The following is a 25358-nucleotide window of genomic DNA, read 5'->3' as shown; positions in this document are numbered from 1 at the left end:
TCATGCAGATCAGGCTGGCCTCATTCACTATGCAGCCAAAGATAGCCTTGAACTTCTGATCTTTCTGCTTCTACAGGAGCACTGCAGAACAGGTGTGAGCTACCATGACCAGCTAGGAACTGGGTCTTGAAGGATGCGTAAGGGTTTGGCAGGGAGGCGGGGTAGGAAGGGCATGGCGGTGGCTGGCACAGCCTGCGGTCTGGAGGTAGGGGAGCAGTTTCCAGAACAAGAGAGCTCCAGAGGGGAATTTATTCTTTCTTTCTCTCTGTGCATTTTGTACATGTGTGGGCAGGCATGCTTATGTCACAAGAGGATGGAGGTCAGAGGACAGCTTTGTGGGGTTGATTTTCTCTCTCCTCCTTCACGTGGGTTCCAGGCTTGTGCGTCAGGCACCTTTACCTGCTGAGCCGTCTTGCTGGCCCAGTCTAAGCTGCACAATTTATCAGGACCCCCCATTTCCCCATGAGCTCTACTTCACTGTTAGTATATGCTTCTCTGGTGGCATGGGGGTCTGTTCTTCCCACATGGCCCAGCACCCCCTCTCCACAGAGATCACGCCCAGGCCCCAGGTGGGGGCGTTAGCAGGTGATCAGGAGATCAGCCTGGGGAGAGGGGACTCCGAGCTGTTGGACGTAGACATGGGGAGACAGACACGGCCTCACCCAGGGCCACTGTCCAGGCCATAGAGCCAGTGTGTCCGTCAGAGCCAACATGCCTCTGTCTGTCATCAGGCCCGAGGTCAGGCTTCCCTGGCCACGCCCTATCTCTGTCCCTTACAGTCAGATATTCCCTCCCTTACCCCCCAGCACCTCTGGACCCCTAACTAGTGTCTATCATCCTAGGGCACCTGCAGGTGCACCAGGCAGGACACTGTCACCTCCAAGGAGCCCCATGCCTCAGGTCACACCACACCCACCTGTGCCCCCCCCTCCCCCGTCACCTCAGCCTAGGATGCTGGGACCAGTGGCCTCAGCGTCTCTCCTATTATGTCCTACAGAGTCCAGCTGCCCACAGCTGGGTGCACTGGGCACATCCCACCCTCTGAAGCCCAAGGATGGAGTGAGCTAGGGGAAGCCCAGGCCTCCAAGATCCCAGCTGCTTTTGCAGTAGAGACCAGACTCCCTCCCTGTGCTGACTCAGCCCTGGACCAGGCAGCGGCGCCAAACCTCAGCTATGTCCTCAAAGGCTGCCTGGCCCCAGACGGTGCTGGAGCACGCTGAGCCAGGCTGAGGACCAGCCAGGCAGAGGTGAGGCCACAGATTCCACTCCCTCTTCCTGCCTGAGGGTTTCTGGAGACATGAAACCCCCAGAGGGCCAAGCTATCCCAGTCTGTTTCATGAAGTGTATAGGTTAGCCCACTATACACTATACATTCACGCTATAGTGTGAGGAGCCTGTGTGGAACACAGATATACATAGGCATGCACACAGGGCACACCCTACTCCCAAGATGGCTACATGTAGAGCTGTGCTTAGATAATGACCCTAGGAACCCCAGTCAGAAAGTCAAGGCAAAACAAAAACTCCTTCTCGAGGGGCCAGGGTCTGGAGGACAAAGTGTTTTCAATGTGGGCTTTCAAGGGGGAAAGGGGTTTCCCAGACCAGACTCAGAGACTCAAGTCTGGAGTTTGTGAGGGTTCCAGGCACCTGAGTAGGGGTGTAGGTGAACTTTGATCCATGACTTTGTCCAAGGACCAGCCGCTGCCCTAGGAGCTTCAAGTCTGGAGCTTGAGGCAAAGCCATGCTCAGCAGGAACTGCCTGGGTACGTGGACGTGACCTTAGCGCTCAAGCCGGCCCTCAGCTGCGTTAGACCTTGCCAACACTTGAACAGAAGCTGGTGACTGCCTGCTTGATGCCAGCTGGGACAGGGGCTTTCATGTGGCTCAGGCTGTCCTGGGACTGGAGAGCCTTCTGCTTTAACATCAACGGGGTGGGAGTAAAGGTGTGTGCCTATGTCCTAATGGATTCCTTTTCCCAGCTGGGGAGACCGAGGCGGGGACAGCTGGGACACAGAAACGGGTCACACAGACAAGTGGGCCCATCGCACACAACCCTGGAGTGCACGCTCAGCCAGCTACCACCCCAACCCAAACTGACTCTAAGGTTTAGAAGCCCAGCCCCGCACAGTGGCACATGCCTGTCCTTCCAGCACTTGAGAGGTGGAGGCAGAAGGATCAGGAATTCTGTCATCCACAGCTATTGTAGTGAGTTCGAGGCCAGGCAGAACTACATAGAGAGACCCTGTCTCAAAACAGAAACTATTAGAAAAGGAAATAACAGCTAAGTAGCTTTAACCAGGGCTTCTTGTAGGAGGAGAGCCTGCCTCAGGCTGGGCAGCCAGACCTTCTGGGAGGCCCCGGCCCGGCCTGGCCCCGCTACTGTCTGGCCAGGCAGAACACAAACACGAAGTGGCTAGCCCTACGGAATCTAGGTTGTGGTCAGGCTGTGGCTGAAGAGGCTGTTGGAAAAACACGAGGCCACGCGGCCAGGCCCAACTTCGTTTCATCCGGCAGGAGCGGCTGCCTGGCTGGGCACTGAGGAATGTCGCTGGCAGGCCACCTGCTGCTGGGCGGGGCGGTCGCCGCCCGCTGATACTGGCGACCTGGGTGTCCTGGGATAACAGGCCGAGCCCCCATGCCCACCCCCGCCCCACCTGCCTGCGGCGCCTCTACGCGGAACTCGTACCTTTGCAGCCCAAGTCCTCTTCCCACAGGAAGCGCTGGCATGCTGCCCTTGGGTCAGGAAGGGCAGTGCCACCTCCACGCTGCCCTCCCCCACACCTGGGCTCTGCTAGTGTTCAGCCCTTTGGGCCCAGGCTAAGTCAAGTCACGCTTAGTTATCCAACTGTGTGTTGGATGCTAAAGCATTTTCCTGGCTTCCGCTCACTGACCTCTCCCAGAAGGCTGTTCCTGTGACCTCCCCACACTACATATAGGGAAACTGAGGCTCAGAGGGTTTCCTTCCAGTCTTTAGATTGTTGGTTGGAGACAGGATTTAGTTTTTTGGGTTTTTTTAGGTTGATGGCTCCCCTCAGTGACTAAAGACATAACTGCAGTCTGGGCCCTGCTTTTGGTGACTCTGGTTCTTCTGGTAGCATGGGGCTTGAGTGCATCACGATGGGTCATGAAATTCTTTTTTTTTATCATTAAGAAATTTTAATGAGTGAATACTGCAAATGTAATCAACGAATACCACAAATGTAATTAATATCATGAGTGTAATTAATATCTTGAATGTAATTCATGCACTGAATTGTGAACTTAAAATGATTACAATTGCAAATATTATGTTCATTAAAAAATAAGGTGGAATGTAATCACCATACATTTATGTGTGTATTAAACTGAAGACAGCGATGATCTAAAATAGAAAGTGGAGATGGTGTCCTGGCCTGTGAGGATGCTGGGCATCAAATTGTGTAAACAGGCAATTGCATACTATGTGAATTATCTGTCATAAAGGTTTTATAAACGTAAAAAAAGAAAAATTTCTATTCATTTTACAGATCAACAAACATCCCCTCTCTCCCTCTCCCCCCCAGCTCCCCCCCCCCAGTCCATTCCCTGGGGAGTCAGCAGAGCCTGGTACACTCAGTTGAGTCAGGTCCAGGCCCCTCCCCCTGCACCAAGGCTGTAAGGTGCCCACCATAGCACCGGGCTCCAAAAGCCGGCCCAGGGCCATGAAGTTCTTGAAGGTCAAACCTGCTTCTCCAGTCAGACGCAGGCTCTCTCCTACTCGTCCTGCTGTCTCCGATTCCCAGCAGGACTAACCATTGCTAGAAGCCTGGCCTCTTCAGGCCTCTGCTAGAATCCCCAGTGAGGGGCTGGAGGCAGAAGTCCTTAGGTAAAAAATTTGCCAAATAGGCCAAAAAATTTTGGTGGAGGAAGAGAAGTGGGAACCCTGAACTTTTGACCTCCCTCAGCTAGTCCTGCTTATTTATTACCCCCACCACGACCTGAGGCTGGGAGCAGGGTGACAGGTCAGCTGCTGTCCTGACTCCATCCACTAGAGGGCGCCCTTGTCTAGGCTAGAGGCCCGTGTGGCTGGAGGTCCCTGCGCTGGTCCTCAGAAGGAACGCACTTAGTTAGTATTTTGTCCTGCAGCTTGCTTCTCCCAGGCCTCTTCTGAGGCATTTCCATACTGTCTGCATCTAATTTGCATGATCCCTTATTTGTGTCACATTTGCATCTAATTTGCATGGCTCTTCTCCACCGCCTTCTCCAGCCAGTTTTCCTGAGGAATTCTATCTCACTCAGTTCTCCACTTAGAGGCCAAGAAAACTTGCGACCCCAGCAGGGTTACAGGGACGTGGGGCCTGTCAACAGCTCGAGGATGATGCTGGCTCTTGCCAGCTTCCTGGGCAGCACCATTCTCCACCTATTCGTGTGCCTCACCTCACACAGAGAAGCTTCCAGAATCTGAAGCGTTGGCTGAGAGGTGCTCAATTCAAGGCTGTGCAGCCAAAGGGTGGGAAAGCCGGGGGTGACCCCTGCTTTAGTTTCCTTGCACCTCAGCTGGGGGGTTGTCTAGAACGGCATATATTATCTCAGCTGTGAAAAAGAGAAGGGCTCTGGGAAACGAAAGGATGGCTCAGTGGTTAAGAACATTGGCTGCTGTCAGGCTGGGCAGTGGTGCACACACCTTTAATCCCAGCACTTGGGGAGGCAGAGGCAGGTGGATCTCTGAGTTTGAGTCTAGCCTGGTCTACAAAGCAAGTTCCAGGACAGCTAGGGCTACACAGAGAAACCCTGTTTGGCAACCCCCCCAAAAAAAAATTAAAAAGAGGCTGTGATCCATTCTATAATGCAGCAAAACCTAAAAAAATACAGTGTCAGGAGCTGGATACAGAAGGCAGTGAATGTGTGGCCCTCAGTGGCACTCTGCAGCAGGTGACTCCAGATGAGTTGCTGGCTGCCAGGGGTCGAGGAAGGGGGTGGGGAGAGGCTGACAGTGGAGACAGCTGCTGGGGTGGATGCCAGTGCCCTGTTACTACGGTGACAGCCCAAAGCCACTCCTCTGTCCCCAGGATCTGCAGAGCGTGCGGACATACTCGTGGGCAGGCAGTGAGCAGGCAGCATCTGCACAGGGGCCTCTCAGGCCGCAGATGAAAGGGCACTTGGCCACTGCGGTGATGGTGGCTGACAGTGGAGGTCAGGACACAGGGACACTGGTTGGTAAGGTGGCTCCAGGGTGGCTCCAGGGGGACAGGCCAGATGAAGACTGTGGGAGCAGGGTCCCTTAGCTGCCACTGAGGGCAAGAGGGGACAAGGCTTCAGTGGCAGAGGGCATGATGGGAAGCGCTCAGCACCTTTTAGCTAGCAAGCACACTGAACCAGTTCCCAATCAGGGCAGGGGGGGCCATGCCGCAGCAGCCACAAGCTGTTAGGGCTGGTGTCGGTATCCAGGCTGTCACCTGTCACCTGGACAAGCCCGGATTGAAACCACTGGGATGCAGACAAGTCAAAAACTTTAATGGGGTGCTCAGAACAAAGCCCTATGATGAACAATCCACAGTCAACCAACAAATTGTTGTTTAAAAAATCACGGCAAGGCAGGTAGGTGAGCAGCCAGGAAACGGCCATCGCCACAGCCAGGGCTTCTGAGGTAACTGGCAGGACAGAGGTCCATTCACCATGGCACTCAACCAGGTTCCCAAACTTAATTAGACACATCCGAGTTGAAGCTGCCAGAGTCTCCAGCAGGTGACGAGGTTGGCTGTGGGTGGTGGCCCTCTGCAGCTGCTGTGAGCCTGGAAAGACAGTGTGAGAGTAGCGGTCACCCAGTCCCTGTCCCCAGGGGTTCTCAGAACTTTCTAGCAGATTAGTTCCAGAAAGAGCTAGCTGAGCAGTGGGGTGAAGGGGTGGGCATGAGTCCCTACCCTTCCATGAAATGCCTCTGGAGATGTCAGAACCAAGGTCTAGCCACAGTGCCTATGGCATAGCCATGGCTCACAGGTTAACAAGAGCTTTCCTCACAGGGGCAGCCTCCCTCTGCAGCGTGCCATGGGCACGGCCCACCTTGGAGCTTTTCGTCCATTGTCCGAGCACAGCTGGACAGGTGTGCCAAGTCAGGGGACAGGGTCCTCACACACTGTGCCAGCAGAGCAGGTTTGGCAGAGGCTGTGTGAGTGAGGCCATGGCAGGTGTGTGCCAGCACCTGGACAGTGACCATTCTGGCAGAGTGACCTTTAAGAAGAGCCAGAGGCTGGGCAGTCATGGCGCACGCCTTTAATCCAGCACTCGGGAAGCAGAGGCAGGAGGATCTCTGTGAGTTCGAGGCCAGCCTGGGCTATAGACAGAGATCCAGAACAGGCACCAAAACTACACAGAGAAACCCTGTCTCGAAAAAATGAAGTGCTGGCTTGGGCCTGGCATGATGGTGCATTTGTTTAATCTCAGGCCTCAGGAGGAAGAGGGAGGGGACCTTTGTGAATTCGAGGTCAGCCTGGTCTATATAGTGAGTTCTAGGACAGCCAGGGCTATGTGGAGACCCTATCTCAAACAAACAAACAAACAAACAAACAAACAAACAAACAAACAAAGGGTCTGTTTGGATCACAGTTTAGCTGAAAACTAAGGAGGACCAGGTGGGGTGTCTGCAGGGCAGGGCATTGCCCAGGTCTGACAGGTGTGCTGGCCAGGCCAGGGCAGGGCAGGCTACTGTCTTGCCCAGTTCCCCCTCACCCCTGCGGTTCCGTCCTGGAGCACCGGGTGTGCGAGAAGCAGGCCTGACTGCTTGCAGCCCACAGCGTGTGCTAGGCCGGGGCTCCCGGGGCTGGCAGGCAGGCCAGAGGGAGTCAGGCCACTGCTGTCCTGAGCCCCAGGGCCGGTTCTAAGGAGCTTCTGGGAAGCCCATGGGGCTCATGGGGCCATGGCCAGTGCCACCCATGCCAGGCTCCAGTATTTTATGCCATGCCCTCACAGGTCCTTGAGAGGAGGCTTCAGCCAGACCCCCAGGACAGACGGGAGGTCACAGGGCCTCCAAAGCCTTCAGGTGACACTGAGAGAGCTCAGGAGGCAGCTTGGCTGTCTAGATCCAGTTACCACACCCCAGCCTGGCATTGCTGCCCTTCCAGGGTGAGGCCCGCCCTCCCATGTCTCCAGCCCCCAATGATAGATGGGTCTGAATCCAGAGTTAAATGCTCCCACTTTTCCTCAGGGTCTCCTTCCTGAGAGACCCAGCATCAGGGTTCCTCTACTTCCCCCAAACTCAACCGGGGTCTGGAGGCACGCTCCCCCAGGTGGGGGCTGGAGGAAGGCGAGGGTCCGCAGGGTGAGACCATGTCACCTCCACTCGCCAGGGGGAAGGGGCCACAGGAACCTGAGAAAAGCAGGTCGAGTCAGGCTGGCATGGTGGGGTGGGGGGCAGGAATTACAGTAGAAGCTGGGCCAAAAGTCACAGGGATGTCTGGGTAGCAGTTGTCCAATCCCTCATCAAAAAAGACCCTAGATGTGACTCCCTAAATCATCTAGCCACCTGCTCTTCCCCAAGCCCTGTATGGGTGAGGCTGGATTGTCTACAGGGATCAGGTTGTTTGGGTCACACCTAAACCTCCAGAAAGCTTACAGTTAAGGAGGGTTATGGCCTTGTCACCTGGGCTGGCTGTGGACTGGCAGCTGGGCTGACCCCCTGGGCCCCGGGCCATGCTGGCCGTGGATGTTTTTCCAGTGTACATGGTGGCCTCTTCTTGAAACTTCCCTGTGTTCTTTTTGTACCGGATTCTTTTGTTGCCAAACCAGTTAGAGACCTGTGGATAGATGCACAGATAACGGATGCTGTATTGGTGTGGGCTTGCTGGGTGGTGGTGGTGGTGGTGGTGGTGGTGGTGGCACACCTTTAATCCCAGCACTCAGGAGGCAGAGACAGGAGGATCTCTGTGAGTTCGAGGCCGGCCTGGTCTACAGAGCGAGATCCAGAACAGCCAGAGCCACACAGAGAAACCCTGTCTTGAAAAACCAAACCAAAGCAAAGCAAAACAACAAAACAAACAAAAAGAGGTTGAGGCTGGCAAGAAGGCTCACGAGGTAAAGTGCTTGCCACCAAGTCTAGGAACTGAGTTTACGTCCTAGGAACCACACGGTGGGAGGAAAGACACAAGTGCTAAAGCTGTCCTGATTTCCACACTCCTGCAGTGACAGGCACCACACACACACAGTGACAGGCACCACACACACACAGTGACAGGCACCACACACACACAGTGAGGCACCACACACAGTGACAGGCACCACACACACACAGTGACAGGCAACACACACACACACACACAAGTGGACAGGCACCACACACACACAGTGACAGGCACCACACACACACACACAGTGACAGGCACCACACACACACACACACACACACAGTGACAGGCACCACACACACACAGTGACAGGCACCACACACACACAGTGACAGGCACCACACACACACACACAGTGACAGGCACCACACACACACACACACACACAGTGACAGCACCACACACACACACACACACACACACACACACATACACACAGTGACAGGCACCACACACACACAGTGACAGACACCACACACACAGTGACAGGCACCACACACACACAGTGACAGGCACCACACACACACACACACACACACACACACATACACACAGTGACAGGCACATGATTAATGCATGGTGTGTACATACACACAAATAAATAATACGTAATTATAAAAAAATAACCACCCCACTACAATGAAAGACACTTAGCTTGATGGTTCACGCTTGGTATCCTAGAGTGGGGAGGCTGAAGCAGGAGGATTACTGTGAATTCAAAGCCATCTTGGGCAACATAGTGAGTTCCAGGTCAGGCTGAGCTAGAGTGAGATCTGGCTCAAAACCAAAACCTAACCTAACTCAACAAAACAGGAAAAAGGACCAAATAACTGCAGTTTCCGGAACAGCCGTCTTCCTCACAGGGCGGATGGTGCTGAGGCCACACTTCCACCGGGCACTACTCTCTCTAAGATTATTTCATTTTATTTTGTGCATGGGTGCTTTGCCTGTGTGTATGTGTGTATATACACCATGTGCATGTCTGGTGCCCCTAGATGGGGAAGAAGGTATTGGATATCTTGACACTAGAGTTAAAGATGGCTGTCCACTGCCACATTGTGCTGAAATCTTACCCAGGTCTAGAAGAGCAGCCAGTGCTCTTGAGACTGAGCCATCTCTCCAGCCCCACTTCAGAACTACTACACTTTCTTCTTCTCTTCTTCTTCTTCTTCTTCTTCTTCTTCTTCTTCTTCTTCTTCTTCTTCTTCTTCTTCTTCTTCTTCTTCTTCTTCTTCTTCCTCTTCTCTTCCTCTTCCTCTTCTCTCCTCTCCCTTCCTCCTCCTCCTCCTCCCCCCTTCCTCTTTCTTCATTCCTCTCCTCTTCTTTCCAGATAGGGGCTCTTGGTGTAGCTCTGGCTGTTTCCAGAATCTCTGTGTAGCCCAGGCTGGCTTGAACTCACAGTGGTCTGCCTGCCTCTGCCTCCCGAGTGCTGGGACTAAAGGGATGCGCCACCAGGCCCGGCCCCGAATTCCTTTTTGAGGTGAGGATCTAGCTGTGTTGCCCAGGACTCCTGGTTCTGGTGACCTTCCGCATAAACTGGGACACAGTCTACCCACTGTCGTAGCTCCAGACAAGAGCAGTTTCAGTGTGGATGAGCCAGGGAGTTCGGACATGCTGAGCGGGAAACCAAGGACCTGGTAACTGGCAGGAAGCAACTTTCCCAGGAGACCTCACCTCACTGCAGGTGGGGCTGTGGCATCAGTTTTAGGGATCCCAGCCTAGAGGCCTGGCTCACTGGTCCCATTTGGAGCCCACCCCCACATTAGCTCGTCTCCCTTGTCCCTCTCCCCTTGGGGCTCCCTCAGCCTGAGGTGATCCTGTCTTGAAGACATCCCTGGCATCAGCAGAAGTACCTCCCGCCCTGACAGTGTCTCCTTCCTCTTGATTTCCCCTGAGTTGTACCTCATGGCCTACTCACCTGCACCTAAATTCAGAACCTCACTTCAACTAATGGCAGGCACTTGAGTGGGTCCTGACCTCATGGATGTGACAAGGTGGAGTGGAGCCTTTAGCATAGAACTCTGTTGTTGGGGATGGCCTCAGGGCCCGGGCAGCCCCTGGAATGTGGCAAGGCCTTTAAAACTTGTTGACCCTGCTCTCTGGAGGACCTGGCACCAGCAAGAGGGGGCCAGGGGTAGGGTATAGGGGAGTAGGGTGGAGTGAATCTACCTGTTCCTCACTGTGGGATCTGAATACAATGGTCACATACACTCACGTGTTTGAATGCTTGACCACAGGGAGCGACATTATTAGGAGGTGTGGCCTTGGAGGAAAGTGTGTCATTGTGGGTGGCTTTGAGGTCTCACCATGATCAAGCTAGGCCTAGTGTGGCATTCACTTCTGCTGCTGCGGATCAAGATGTAGAACTCTCAGCTCCTTCTCCAGCACCATGTCTGCCTGCATGCCGCCATGCTTCTTGCCATGATGAATGAAATGGACTAACTCTCTGAAACTAAGTCAGTCCCAATAAAATATTTTCCCTTAGAAGAGTTGCTGCAGTCATGGTGTCTCTTCATAGCAATAAAAATCCTAACTGACACTGTCCCTGGTTTCCAAGCAGCAGCCAGGCTTACACTTCATCCAGAGGTGCAGGTCCTTCCCTTAGCTCTGGCCTTGTTCTGAGGACACAAAGCAGCTCCCTGAAGAACAGGCAGCTGTGCCTGGGCCCCCTGCATGACTCTGGGCTCTGTCACAGAAACATCTTGAGCAGCCTGGGCTAGGGGCTGACGATGATGATACCTAAGGGGTTACAGCCTTTCCGATGGCGAGGCAGGAGGAAAGGGCATCCCGGAGGCTCTCATGACCACTGCTCGGGTGCCAGTGTCCACCCGTCCTGTGTGACAGAGGCAGAGGAGCCGTGTGACCCGAGACCCTGCCGGACCCCGCTCTGCAGCCACACTGTCCGCACTGCCTGGCGGAGTGGTCTGGCCTGCCTGCTGCCTCCACTCAGCTCGCCCTCCAGCCTTCAGGAATGTGATCTTGGCACTCTGGCCTTTGCTCGCTCCTCCTTTGCCTCCAGTCCCAAAGACAAAGGTGACCAACTGTCAAGTCAACAGGGTCAGGGTCATTCCAGCACAACCCAAGGGAACTCACGCCACATATTGCCCCTGCAGCAGCCGCACGACCTCACAGAGCCCCGCTGTCACAGCCTTCCAGAGCTACACACCAGCACCGCAGACTCCACAGCCCTGCCCTAGAGTGCTCTCAATCCTTCTTCCAGGAGAGGGAGCCGAGTCCCTCCAACCTTCTAATTCACAGTGCGACCACTGAGTGCACGCTTGCAACCATGCCCGGCTGACACACACGGACAGTCCCCAGGACACTAAGTCACACATTAATGCCTTCCCCAGAGATCCTCCCCACACATTAATGTCTTCCCCAGGGAGTCCTCCCCACACATTAATCCTTCCAGGAGTCCTCCACACATTAATGCCTTCCCAGGAGTCCTGACTTCCCCAGGAGTCTTCCAGGACACTCCTCCCACGCTTCCCTCCCCCCACCATAAGAAGTCCTCCCACACATTAATGCCTTCCAGGAGTCCTCCCCACACATTAATGCCTTCCCAGGAGTCCTCCCCACACATTAATGCCTTGTCCTCCCACATTAATTCCCAGGAGTCCCTCCGTCCTCCACACATTAATGTCTTCCCCCAGGAGTCCTCCCACACATTAATCCTTCCCCAGGAGTCCTCCCACACTTTAGCTGGCAGCAGTCTTCCTCCTCGACTCAACTTCTTCCAGGGCAGGACGGCTCACCTGGGACACCGTGATGCCACCCTTCCTGGCCAGTCTTCTTTGGTCTCTTCACTGGGGTAAGGTTGCTCAGATGGGAATAGAAATACTCGTTCAGCACTTCAGTGGCCTGCTTGCTGAAGTTCCGCCGCTTCCGCCTGCAGACAGAGACCCCAGTCTGCGATGTTCTCAGGAAAGGCACTCTAGTCACAGCTCACCCCATAGGCCCCTGGCAGTCTATGTGAGTGCACATGCGCACGTGTGTGTATGCGTGGGAAGACTGGAGGCTCATGTCCCGTGTCCTCGATCACTCTCATTCTTTGAGGCAAGGTCTCTGGCTGAACCTGGAGCTCACTGACCTGGCCAGACTGGCTGGTCAGCAGACTCCGGGCATCTGCCTGTCTCCACATTTTAGTGCTGGGTTGCAGCAGCTTCTGGCTTTTTAAAAAACATTATTAGTGTGTGTCTGTCTGTCTGTCTGTCTGTGTCTGTGTGCGTGCATGCACACACACAGCTGCACGCATGTTATGCGTGTAGGTAGAGGTCAGGGGACAACTTCCTGGCAGTTGGTTTCTCCGTCCATCATGGGTTCTGGTATGGACAGCCAGACCAACCCAAGGCTTTCTCAGAGGCCCTGGTGGAAGGACAAAGGGAACACCAGTTCCGTGTCCTCATCCAGGAGTGGACTTGGCAAGGCCAGTCTGATGCTGGAGTCAGTGCCTCAGAGGAGTCACGGCTGTAGCTTTTGGGGACCCAGCCCTTTCCCCTGGGCTGTGGTTATCAGTCCTTAAGCTGCTATGTCTGAGGTGTTTCACGTTCTCTTTGCCAACACTGTCTGATTGAGATCTCTGCTAACCCTGGCCGCTTCCCCTGCAACAGTATACAGGATGCTCTACTTCTTAATGAACCAGCTTGGCATAAGTCGTCACTTATGCAAGGCCTCCTGGTCCCAGCTATTGCTTAGTTCTCCTCCTGCAGGTTCGGGCCACTCTGGGTATCAAATTCAGGTCCTGAAAGACTTTTGCACCAAGTTATTTTACCCACTGAGCCATCTTGCTGGCCCATGTCTGGCTTTTATGTGGGTGCTGGGTATACAAAACCAGGTTCTTCTGCTCGCATGGCAAGCACTTGGCTGACTGAGCTGTCTCCATTCCTGATCTTCTGCACCCCAGTGGGTAATGAACAAGTATGGGGACCCAAGTCTGAGCTCTCTGAACCGTGTAAAAGGCACGTATGTCAGTGCATGTCTGTGGCAAGATGGGCAGTGCACAGGAGAGCTCTCCGCAGCTGGCGGGCATCCAGCTGGCATACACAGTGAACAACAACAGAGACCCTGCCCCAAGCAAGGTGGGAGATGGAGACCAACATCCGAGGCTGTCCTCTGACAGGCACAGTGTGTCATGGCACACACAGGCCTGCCACTCACACACAGTTAAAACAAACCCGCAGTCAGCACTTTGGGTCCTCTCCTGGAGAGGCTGTGTGAGGCCGAGCCAGGACCTTTGTATGGACTTAAATCCAAGACAGGGCTGGGGTGGGGCTCAGTGGTAGGGAGACTATGTGCTTAGTGCAAAGTTCCCAGTTCAGTCTTCAGCACACAGCACAGGACAGACACCAGAGGTAGCACTAACTCGGCTTCTGTTCCTAAGAGTAAACCCTTGGGGAACCCGGTGGCATGCAGCCCTGACCTGGCATCCAGGAGCCGTGAGCGCAGGGTCATGACAGCCTCACAGGTGCTCTGCTTCAGCTGCCTCTGGATGGCACTGAACTTGCTGTGGATGATGCCCACCATGTGCTCCATCTCCTTGGAGGACACAGGCCTCACCCTACTCTGTTCCCGGAGAAGGTTGGTGACATGGGTGGTGAACTCACGACAGGCCTGGGGTGAGAAAAGATGGGCCAGCCTGTGACTAAGCAGCCGGGTGCAAGGCAGTGGGCTCCACACCTGACCACATCTGCCACCCCCACAGCTCACCCACAGGTCAGCGTCTGAGGAGTGAGGGAAGGGCTTTCAGTGACACCAGCCACCTCTGCAGCGATGGACTGCAGAGCGTCCCTGCTCTGCCTGCCACAGAGGAGGGGCTAGCGTCCACATCTGACTGTGGCCAATGTGCATTCACATGAGAAACTCTGGCGTGCAGAAAGATCACCTGTTCATACTTCTCTAGCTCAGAGTGGTAAATCTGTCGGATCTGGGACAGCTTGGCCCTGTAGTCTGAGTGCTCAATGCTATTGTCATTTGGACAGCCACCTGGTGTTGCTGTGGCGCCTGCCGCTGCTCCTCGTCCTCTCTTCTCTGGCCTGGACACACCCTCAGCCAGCAGCATGTTATCCAGCCTCAGGAGCTGAGCGTCGGAGGATCCTCTTCCTGATGCCGGATGCTCACAGCTACTAAAAGACAGGCAGACTGGGATGTGTTCTCTGCAGAGAACAATAGCCAGGGCCAAGTGCACTGGCACCATGGCTGGGCATCATTTTAAATGTTTACGTTATGTCTACATGTGTGTCTGTGTGTGGGTATGTGCATGTGTGAGCACAGATGTCCTAAGGGCCCAGGCTGAGGGTGTCAGACCCCTAGAGCTGGCGTCATAAGGCAGCTGTAAGCTGTCCAGTGTAGGTGCTGGGAACAAAATTCAGTCCTCTGCAAGAGCAGGAAACACTCTGAACCTCCAAACCATCTCTGCAGCTCCTTTATTACCACATTGGATCAGAGACACCTAGGAACCCACCCAGACACATGCCATTCAGGAGCACCGTCTTGGCTGTGGAGAGGATGCCAGGACAGTACAGCACATGTGGACAGACCTGACAGCCACATGAGAGCACAGCCAGGACTGGGTGGGTGTCCTGAGTGCTGGGGAGGGGGTCATGCTGGTGCTGGTGTGGATATAAAGGCAGATGCAGGGCTGGCGAAATGGCTCAGTGGGTAGAGGAGCTTGCTGCAAGCCTGAAATCAATCCCAGGACCCACACGGTAGAAGGAAAATCAAATCCTGCAACTTGACCTCTGATCTACATGGTAGCTCTCCTGTCCTCCTCCAAAGTAAATAAACGTGAAAAAAGTATTAAATAGCCTGTGGGTGGAAGGCATGCCCAGCTAGAATGTGTGGCCTGCCTTCAAGCCTGGGATCAGGCATAGTACTGCACTGATGGGTTCTCTAATGTGCCCACATGTCCACGTTCCTGTGTGTGTGCACACGCATGTGTCTATGCATGCATATGTCCCTGTATGTGTGTGTACATGCATGCATCTGTGTCTATGTATCCATGCATATATCCATGTGCATGAGTATGTGTTCCTATGTGTCCGTGTGTGTCGTGTGTGTCCGTGTGTGTGTCCGTGTGTGTGTCCGTGTGTTGTGTGTGTGTGTGTGTGTGTGTGTGTGTGTGTGTGTGTGTATGGAGGGTAGCACTCCTTCAAAGCAGAAAAGGAAATGCTTGATCCAGGTGCTAGTGAGCTGGCTCATGCCTGTAATTCCTACACTGCACACACATGGTGCAGACATACATCTAGGCAAAATACTAATACACATAAAATAAAAATAAGCCGGGCGGTACTGGCACACATCTTTAATCCCAGCACTCGGGAGGCAGAGGCAGGTGGGTCTCTGTGAGTTTGAGGACAGCCTGGGCTACAGAGTGAGGTCCAGGACAGTCAAGTCTACCCTGTCTCAAAAAACAAACAAACAAACAAACAAACAAATGTAAATAGGGCTGGAGAGACAGCTCAGCTCTTGCAGAGGACCTGGCTTCAGTTCCCAGCATCCACACTACAGCTCACAACCATCTGTAACTCGTTCCAGGGGGTCCAATGCCCTCTTCTGGTCCCTCTGGGGGTATACAGACATACAGTAGGCAAATGCCTGTTTTTCAGCTTAGAGACCTGTGTCCTTCTCCTGGCCTCAAGGAAGCTCCTGGCCAGTAGGCCAGGATTATGGAGAAGATTCTCTGAGTTGAGCCTTGGCCTTTTCTGGTGGAGTAGGGTCTCCCTTGTCTACGGCTGTCCTCACCCTCACGATCCTGAAGGTGGGGCCCATGGTGCCTCAGCTTGCTCTTTCTCTTGCTGTGGCATCATGGCTACTCTGGGGTCATCAGCTCACAGGAGGCTTCAACAACGTGCTTTGCTTGAGTAAGAACCTGTCACTCCACCCTATCCCATCATAACCAAAACTGTGCCCCAGTTCAGCTGTCTGAGCCTGTGGGTGGAAGGCATGCCCAGCTAGAATGTGTGGCCCTGCCTTCAAGGCCTGCCACCCCCCAGGGCTCCCTCCACGGAGCCAGAAGTCCAGGATAGAGGGCAAGGTGAAGACAAGGGCACAGTGTTTGGACACTCTGATCTGTCCCCATGGAAACAGGGATCAACCTTTCTGAACGGCTCAGACTGAGACACCTGAAAGCACAGGATTGCCCTGCCGACAAGCCCAAGCCTGCACCTAGCTGGTTTCTCCTTCAGCTCACTGAGCAAAAGGAGCTTCAGAAATGAGACAGCTTGCTGAGACTGGCAGTCAGGAAAACAACTTCTTGTTTCTGGGCCTTAGGGATGCATGCAGGCAGTTGAGAGATAGGGTCTCATTTAGCTCAAGCTCACTATGTAGACTAGGTTGACCTTGAACTCCCAATCTGCCTGCCTCTTCTGTTTTGAGATTAATCATACGCTTTCACACTTAGCTATTTCTGGCTTTTTGAGATAGGGCCTTGGTTTGTAACCTAGAGAACTAACTCTCTCTCTTTCTTTGAGACAGGGTCTTTCTATTATGTAGCCCTGGCTGTCCTGGAACTCACTCTGTAGATCAGGCTAGCCTTGAACTCACAGAGACCCACCTGCCTCTGCCTCCCGAGTGCTGGGATTAAAGGTGTGCACCACCACTGCCCGGCATGATGCATATCTCTAATCTCAGCACTCAGAAGGGAGAGGCCAATGGACCTCTGAGTTTGAGGCCATCCTGGTCTACAGATGGAGTTTCAGGACAGTCAGGGCTACTCAGAGAAACCCTGTCAATCAACCACACAAATAAGCAGCAAGCCCCAGAGGCTACATATCCGAGGACCTGTGGTGACAGGAAGAAGTTGTGGGCAGTGGGCAGCTCACAAAGGGAGCAGAAGGGCATGGGTGGGGGCGGCAGGTCTCAGAAGGCAGTGCTGACGGGCTGGTTATTAGGCACAAGGTGAAATGGACCAACAGGACACATTGTGAGAACTCTAAAGAGCATGTGGCCGTCAACTGTACCGGAGGACAGCCACGTGGCCATGATGGGGGTGGGGAGAGGAGTCCTCTCGGCTCATTTGCATGTTGGGCCTCCACGCAGCAGCACCAGCAGTGCAGGGAGATAAGAAGCTTGGGTGTCGGGGTCCCTAAGAAAGTCCACCTTCCATGCTCTCATTTTCTGGAACTCAAAGTATCTGCTCCTCAGAATTTAAATAAGAAACAGACGGGTAGGGCTGAGGAGATGGCATGCCTTGAAAACAATGAGGACATGAGTTTGATTCCCAACAACCATGTCAAAAAGCCAGGTACCGTCCCCGCAATCCCCACACTGGAGAGACAGACAGAAAGGGCCTGCTGGCCAGCCAGTCTTGCTCAGTCAGTGAGAGACTGCCTCAAACTATAAAACAGAGTACAGAAGAAGACATGTGACACCAACCTTTGGCTTCCACATGTAAGTACACGTGTGCGCATGCATACAGCAGACAGGAAGGAAAGCTTATGTAACATCTGCACTGAGAGTGGAGGTGCCCACAAATACTCCTGAGATCTATGTTCTGAGAGTCGCCCAACAGCAATGGTGTGTCCAGGGCCCATAACTATCTCCAGGGGTTCTCTGGACACAGGGGGAGAATGTGAGGTGAGAACCTTCAGCAGGTCATGGGCCAGCTCTAAGGGCTCCCACTACCCACATCAACATGAGTGACATCCTTGGCTCACCCTGACACAGCAGGACTGAGACACTGAGCTGTCTGGAGGGTCACAGAGCAATGAGTCAGAAATCTACTCTCAAATGGATCTGGAGCAAATGTCCTCGCCTTGCTTCGAGGACAGCTCTTTCAGGTGGGGTTGTGCCAGCACCCAGCCTGTTAAGTACAGCTCTAACCCTTAAGGAAGAGAGAACACTACAAAAAGCTGGTCAAATGCGGAGAACACCAATTGAGGGGTGCCCAGCTCCAGCGGATGCACAACCCCACACTGAAGAACAAGGGGCAGAGTATAAGAGCCAGGAGACCAGGACGTCTCCTGTGGAATGTGTCTCCCACAAATGGCAGGGAAGCCACGCCCAGGGAACCTTGACAATTGGCTGCTTAAACAGGACCTGAGTAAGGACTGCAACCCGTAGATGTGCTAACACGAGCAGAGACCTCACAGGTCCCAACCCCGATGAAGAACTACACACAGTTGACTGTTGAGAGAGAGCGAGGAAGATAGGTAGATAGACAGACAGACAGACAATCAGTCTCTCCCAGGGATGAGCTCCCTGATTGTTATCCATCGGCAAGGGGTCAGCCTTGCAAACATAGACATACAGAGAAAGCCAAATGACCTCAGCAGCAGGTTGTGTTTCTCTCTCCCACACTGTGTGTGTGTGTGTGTGTGTGTGTGTGTGTGACAATAATTAAAAAAAGGTCATGAAGTTGAGAGGGGTGAGGGAGGGAGCACACAGGAAGAGTTGGAGGAGAGTGAGGGGAAAATGGTGTAATTACATTTTAATTTAAAAAATTAAAAATTTGCTGGGCTGTGGTGGTGCACACCTTCAATCCCAACACTCAGGAGGCAGAGGCAGGAGAATATCTACGAGTTTGAGGCCAGCCTGGTCTACAGAGCAAGTTCCAGGACAGCCAGGGCTACACAGAGAAACCCTGTCTTGAAAACAACAACAAAAAACAAAACAGAACAAAACAAAAAAAATCAAAAAAATTAAAAATTTTAATTTACAAGCTTATAAAAAGAAATTAAAAGAAACTGAGAAAATAAATGCAAACCAAAGAAGCTACATTGGCTCTGGAAAGCAGACGAAACGGCCTTCTGGGTTAGAGGGCTGGTGAGAAGACATGGGGCACCGGCTGGTGGGCGTGCTGAGAGCAAGGGATGCCAGCTGGTGCCTACTGCAGCTAAGGCACAGCCCCGGAAGCACCAGAGAGAATCAATCCATGAGTTAATATGGTACCGCAAATCAATAGCCACTAAGACAGAATTGTCACTAGGTGGTGGTGGTGGTGGCGGCGGCGGCGGCGGCGGCGGAGGCGGCGCTCGCCTTTAATCCCAGCACTCGGGAGGCAGAGCCAGGTGGATCTCTGTGAGTTCAAGGCCGACCTGGTCTACAGAGTGAGATCCAGGACAGGCACTAAAACAACACAGAGAAACCCTGTCTCGAAAAGACAGAATTGTCGCCCCCTTTTCTCTCTTTAAAAAAAAATACTTATTTATTTATTTATTTATTTGTTTGTTTGTTTATGTACACAGTGTTCTATCTGCATGTATCCCTGTAGGCCGGAAGAGGGCACCAGATCTCACTACAGATGATTGTGAGTCACCATGTGGTTGCTGGGAATTGAACTCAGGACCTCTGGAAGAGCTGAGCAGCTGGCCAGCTCCAGTCCTGTCTCCCTCTTCTCTTCTCCTCTTTTCTTCTTTTTATTTTATGGGAGAGGGTCTCAGTATGTAGCCTTAGCTGATCTAGACTCACACTATAGACAGAGCTGGCCTTGGACTCACAGAGACCCACCTGCCTCTCCCTCCCAAGTGCTGGGATTAAAGGCGTGCGCCGCCACTGCTTGGCTTGGTCCAGTCTGTTGTGTCTGAGAACAAAATTCCCAGCTGGTAGTGCTGATTTGGGAGGTGGGAGACACGAGGAAGTATAACCAGCTGCTTCACGTTTCCTCTCTACAGCCCAGAGTTGCTGCTGCCGCCACCAAGCTTTCCTGCCATGACAGATGGCGTCCCTTCGCCCAGGGCCACAGCAAGCCTTCCTCTCCACAGGCGTTAGCAGGTGTTCCTGTCACAGCAGCAAGAGAATGAACTAAACCAGCACAGCACGTGTGAGGGCCTGGGTCCCGGCTGGCACTGCTGAAAACGAGACAAAACCAACAAGAGCAGGGACTCCGGACAGATTCTGTGCACCCCTGGATCACAGCACTGTTCCCAAAGGCTAAGAAGGACACACACATGCATCTGTCAGAGGAACAGATACACAGAATGTGCTCCATACACACAATGGAGCATGGAGCTGTATCTCAGTCAGTGGAGCACACCTGGCCCCTGAGCACGGGGGACGTAAAGGCAGGAAGATCAGAAGTTCAAGGCCAGCCTCGCCTACATAGTTGGAGACTAGCCTGGGATAAGAGACTCTGTCTCAAATAAAACAAGAAAGAAAAAGCACACAGCAGAACACCATTCAGCCTCTCCCTCAGTAAGTATGAAATTAGGGCATAAGCTACAATAGACACACGTGAAGCCGCCTCCCTCCATGAGAGAGAAGCCAACGTCCCGGGCAGTGCACAGCCCTGGCAGGAAGTGCCTGGAGCCATCGGACTGACGGAAGCAGATGTCTCAGCACTCACAAGGTAGAGGCAGGAGGATCAAGATTTGAGGTGTGCTGGAGAGATGGCCCAGTGGTTAAGAGTACTGACTTCTTTTCCAGAGAATCCTGGTTCAATTATTTTTAAAAAGTTTGAGGTTATGGTTTTTGAGACAGGGTCTCACTTTGTAGCTTTGGAAGTCCAGAAACTCACTATGTAGACCAGGCTGGCCTTGAACTCAAGAGCTATGCCTGCCTCTCCTGAGTGCTGGGATTAAAGGTGTGAGTCACCATGCCTAGCTTTACAAGGTCTTTCCTTACAAGGTCTTGTAAGGAAGGCCAGGTTCACCTTGAGTTTGAAATTTCCTGCTTCAGCTTCCTGAATTGAAGATACGACTGTGCTGCCAAACTTGGCTTTTTCTTTGTGCGTGCGTGCGTGCACGCGTGCGTGCGTGCGTGCGTGCATGTGTGTGTGCGTGTGCGTGCGTGCGTGCGTGCGTGCATGTTGTGTGTGTGTGTGCGTGTGCGTAGCGTGCGTGCGTGCGTGTGTGTGTGTGTGTGTGTGTGTGTGTGTGTAGTGGCTGTGGGAGTACAATGTGTGTAGACACACCTTCGTGGTATGTGTGTGTGTTGTGTGTTGTGTGTGTGTGTGTGTGTGTGACTGTGTGTAGTGGCTGTGAGTGTACAATGTGTGTAGACACACCTTCGTGTGTATAGGTCCATGGATGGCATCAAAGCTGTCCTTGATTTACATGTGTACTGGTGTTTTACCTGCATGTGTGTCTGTGCACACGCGTCTGCCTGCTTGAAGGTGAGAAGGCGGCAGCTTCATGTCCCTGGAACTGGAGTCACAGATGCCTGTGAACCACCACATGGGGGCTGGGAATTGAACCCAGGTCCTCTGTAGCCACTGGGCCATCTCTGCAGACCATCCCTTACACACTGGGCCATCTCTCCAGCCCCCCTTCCTTACACAGGGTTAAGGCCTCTCACTTGAACCCAGAACTCACTGATCTGACTAGTCTGGACAGGCAGCTTGACCCTGGACCCCACCTTACTGGGATTACAGGCAGCGACCAGGCCCAGCTCCATTTACCGGGAATCCCCACTGCAGCCCTCATGCTCGCAGGGCGAGTGACGTAACCACTAAGCTATGTCCTCACCACACCTCTCTTCCTTTGCTCGGTTCTCTTTTGAGACAGGATCTCATGTTTTCCAGACTGGCCTAGACCTTGAGCTGTAACTTCTGCTCTCCCTCTCTCCTCTCAGGTGCTGAGATTCCTCCCTTCTTATTATTGTTAATTTTCAAATTTAATTTTTTAACTATACTCCTTTATTTGTAAGATGGGGGCATGTGCCACAACACATATATGGAGACCAGAGTCAATTCCATGTGGGTCCTGGGGACAGAACTCAGGTCAGTCACAGGGAGTGGCAAGTGCCTTTATCTACTGAGCTTTTGAGCTAGCCTATGCCATCCCTTTCTTTTAATAACATACTCTTTATTGATTCTTTGGGAATTTCACATCATGCACCCCAATCCCACTCACATTCCAGTCCCTCCATCCTCCCCTCTCCCCTGCAGCATCCTCCCCTAAAGAAGCTCCCACCAAATCAACTATCCACAAAACAAAACAAAAAACCACCCTGATTCTCCGTCTTTCCAACACCTCTTCATTCATCCTAGTGGCATTGGGAGCTGCAGTGTGTCACGCAGTTTACCTTTTTGTCCAATCAGCCCCACCCACAAAATGTTCACTGCAATGAGGCATTCATCTGGTTCAAGGCCTCTGGCACACCATCATCACTGGACCCTCACCGAAACTCCTCTCGGATATCCTGTAGTTATGGTTCTGAGGGACCAGTTCCTTCACGAACTCCAGTAGGTCATAGATGATAGAGTGGCCCAACCCAAGGCCCAGGATGTAGGTCTAGGTGGTAGCTGAACTGGTCCGTCTGGGCCATTGGGACTGCCCCTCTCAGGTGAGAGGCACAGCCAGCTCTCCTCGGCCCATGCCATCATGGCCAGCTCTCCCACGTCCATGGTGAGGGGTGGGGCCATCTCTCCAGAGTTCGGGGGTGGAGGGGCAGTTCTCCTGCTGCAGTGACCAGTGAGGGGCAGGACCAGCTCTTCCAAGGCTAATAAAGGGTGGGGCTGTCTCAGCATGGCCCTTGGATTTCAACATGCATGGTACCTAAGGCCCCCTGTGGCAACCGGGCTATGGACATCATCATAGACCCTCAACAGCAGGACCACGGACCTAGACATGACCTTCGTGGCAGCAAAGGCCATCCAGATCAGGATGGCCCAGTGGCAGCAAGGTCTTAGACACCAACATGGCCTTGGGTGGCTGTCTAGATCCTGGCATCTGCACAGCCTTTGGTGGCAACAGGAGAAACAGACATCAGCTCAGTCCCTGGCTGCTGCTGGGCCACAGACCTAGACATGGACCTATGCAGCAGCCTGGACCTGGACGATACCATGGCCCCATGTACCATCCCCTTCTTTTTTCATGTTTTTTTAAGTTTCTATTTTTATGTGTGTTAGTGTTTTTGTCTGAATGTATTCTATGTGAGGGTGTCAGATCCCCTGGAATTAGAGTTACAGACAGTTGTGAGCTGTCATGTGGGTGCTGGGAATTGAACCCTGGTCCTCTGGGAAAGCAGTCAGTGCTCTTAACCATTGAGCCATCTCTCCAGGCCCCCACCCCCTTCTTAAACACAAGTATTTGCAGAGGCAGAAGACTTCCACGGGGATAACCTTGGACACTTGGATTAGAATAACATTCTGCTGTTTGAATTTTCAAAGATGGCAGAACAGTGTGCTGTGAGGGGCCGACAGGTGCAGCGCATGAGGTGGGAGCTGGGTGGGCAGTCTTAGAATTGCCTACCTGTGTTTCCCTTGATCTCACAGAGCACGCTGAAGAGAGCAGACTTCATCCGATGGCAGTTCAGGGCATGCTTTCTGAAAGAGGCAGCAGAGGCGTGGTGAGAAAGTTAGCTCATGGGGAACAGGGGGCCTCCTTCCCAAGAAACCAGGCCCAGCCAGCCAGTGTGATGACATTGGTCACACCCTGGAAGGCAGAGCAAAGTAGGCCACATCACTTTGATTCGTGATCGAAACAGGAGTGTGCAATCTGTGATGGTGAACTTTGACTATCAATTTGACTAGATCAAAAAATGTTCAGAGCTGGGCATGATTGTATGAGCCTTTAATCCCAGCATTCTGTTTTTTTTGGTTTGTTTGTTTGTTTGTTTTTTTGAGACAGGGTTTCTCTGTATACTTTTATGCCTTTCCTGGAGGCTGGCCTCGAACTCAGAGATCCGCCTTCCTCTGCCTCCTGAGTGCTGAGATTAAAGGGGTGCGCCACCACGGCAATCCCAGCATTCTGGAGGCAAAGCTTGGTGGATCTCCTAGTTCACAGTCCTGCCTAGCCTACATAGAGAGTTCCAAGCTAGCCAGGTCTGCAACAACAACAGAAATGTTAGGGAGTGGTTTTCTGTGAATTGGAGGCCAGCACAGTTGACAGAAGAGTTCAAGCGAGCCAGGGCTGCACAGTAAGACTTTGTTCCGACAAAACTGGGAAGCAATGCATGCACACCTGTCATCCAGGACCAAAGAGTTCAAAGCCAGTCTCAACTATATATATAGTGAGGTTTGAGTTTGAGCTAGCCTGGGATCCATGAGATCCTGCCCCAAAGTAAAGACTCCACAGAAAACAGGACAGCAGCCATGTCGTGGCAGGTAAAGGCCATTGTTGTACAAACCTGACAACCTCAGGGCAACCCCTAGAAACCATGCTGAAAGGAGAGAACTGATTCCTGCAAGTGTCCTCTGTCATCTACACTGTGCACTGGCATATCCACTCTTGTGCTTACACACACACACACACACACACAAGGGGATGCTGAGAAGGCTCACTGGGTAAGAGTGCCCACATGACGGCACAAGTAGCTATCCTAAGTTCGCCTCCACAGGAGCACCCACCCATCTACACAAAGTAAATGTCCTTTAAAAGTGCATCTTAAAGACCACAGAAAGGAAACAAAAACCAAAAACAAGAGAAAAAAGGAAAATACCCAGGGGATTAGAGAAGCAGGCTAGGTGTGCCCGTGATGGCATTTCCAGAGGTGACATGATCATGCAGCCTCTGGTGGGACCACACAGAACATCAACGGCGGTGCTCGGAGGTGTGAACTGTTGGAGGGAGGAAGTCCTGGGACCAACCAAGGAGGCAGAGGTGTGGCTCAGTGGGAGTGTCCGTCCAGCACACTCCAGGCCTTGGGTCCTATTCCCAGCAAACAAACTAACAGATTAACCAAACCAATTTCAATCTTGGATGGAAAACAATAAAAATGTAATTTGGTTTTCTTTTCTTTTTTTTTTTTTAAGATTTATTTATTTATCATGTATACAGTGTTCTGTCTGCATATGTCCCTGCAGGCCAGAAGAGGGCACCAGATCTCATTACAGGTGGTTGTGAGCCACCATGTGGTTGCTGGGAATTGAACTCAGGACCTCTGGGAGAGCAGTTGGTGCTCTTAACCACTGAGCCATCTCTCCAGCCCGTAATTTGGTTTTCTAAAAGGCTACACAGGCTTTTCACTTCTCATCATTATTTTTTTTTCTTTTTAATTTATGTGTGTGGTGTTTTGCCTGCATGTATGCCTGTGTACTATTTGTATGCCTAGTGCCTATGGAGACCAGAGGGTGTTGGATCCCCTGAAACTGGATTAGAGATGGTTGTGAGATACCATGTGGGTGCTGGGAATCGAATCTGAGTCCTCGGAAGAGTGGCCACCGTTCTTACTCACTGAACCATCTTTCCAGCCCTGCATCAGCATTCTTAAATAACATATAGTATAATAACTAGTATATAACATAAATAATAAATGGGATAATAACTATTCACAGAGCAGGGGAGATGGGCAGTGGGTAAAGGCACTTGCCATCAAGCTTAATGACCTGAGTTCCATCCCCAGGACCACAAGTGGAAGGAGAGAGCTGACTCCTGGAAGCTCTTCTCTGACTTCTACACACAAATA

General features: G+C 52.6%; 1 protein-coding gene across 1 annotated transcript; it reads right to left on the bottom strand.

Moving 5' to 3' along the window:
* Positions 1 to 1136: 1136 nt before the first annotated feature.
* LOC114682844 (pre-B-cell leukemia transcription factor 4) lies at positions 1137 to 23299 on the bottom strand. Its single transcript, XM_037211559.1, is given in 15 exon segments — positions 1137 to 1226; positions 2424 to 2612; positions 5052 to 5249; positions 5578 to 5750; positions 6685 to 6775; positions 7216 to 7280; positions 7283 to 7321; positions 7595 to 7748; positions 11831 to 11865; positions 11868 to 11894; positions 11897 to 11964; positions 13495 to 13685; positions 13957 to 14159; positions 14162 to 14194; positions 23204 to 23299. Coding segments are annotated over 15 exon segments (1605 nt in total). The 5' UTR covers positions 23253 to 23299.
* Between the last annotated feature and the right edge of the window lie 2059 nt (positions 23300 to 25358).

This window comes from Peromyscus leucopus, chromosome 17 (genome assembly GCF_004664715.2).
Source record: "Peromyscus leucopus breed LL Stock chromosome 17, UCI_PerLeu_2.1, whole genome shotgun sequence".
Taxonomy (NCBI): Eukaryota; Metazoa; Chordata; class Mammalia; order Rodentia; family Cricetidae; genus Peromyscus; species Peromyscus leucopus.
The sequence above is the reverse complement of the archived record's forward strand: the minus strand, read 5'-3'. Positions and strand labels throughout refer to the sequence as shown.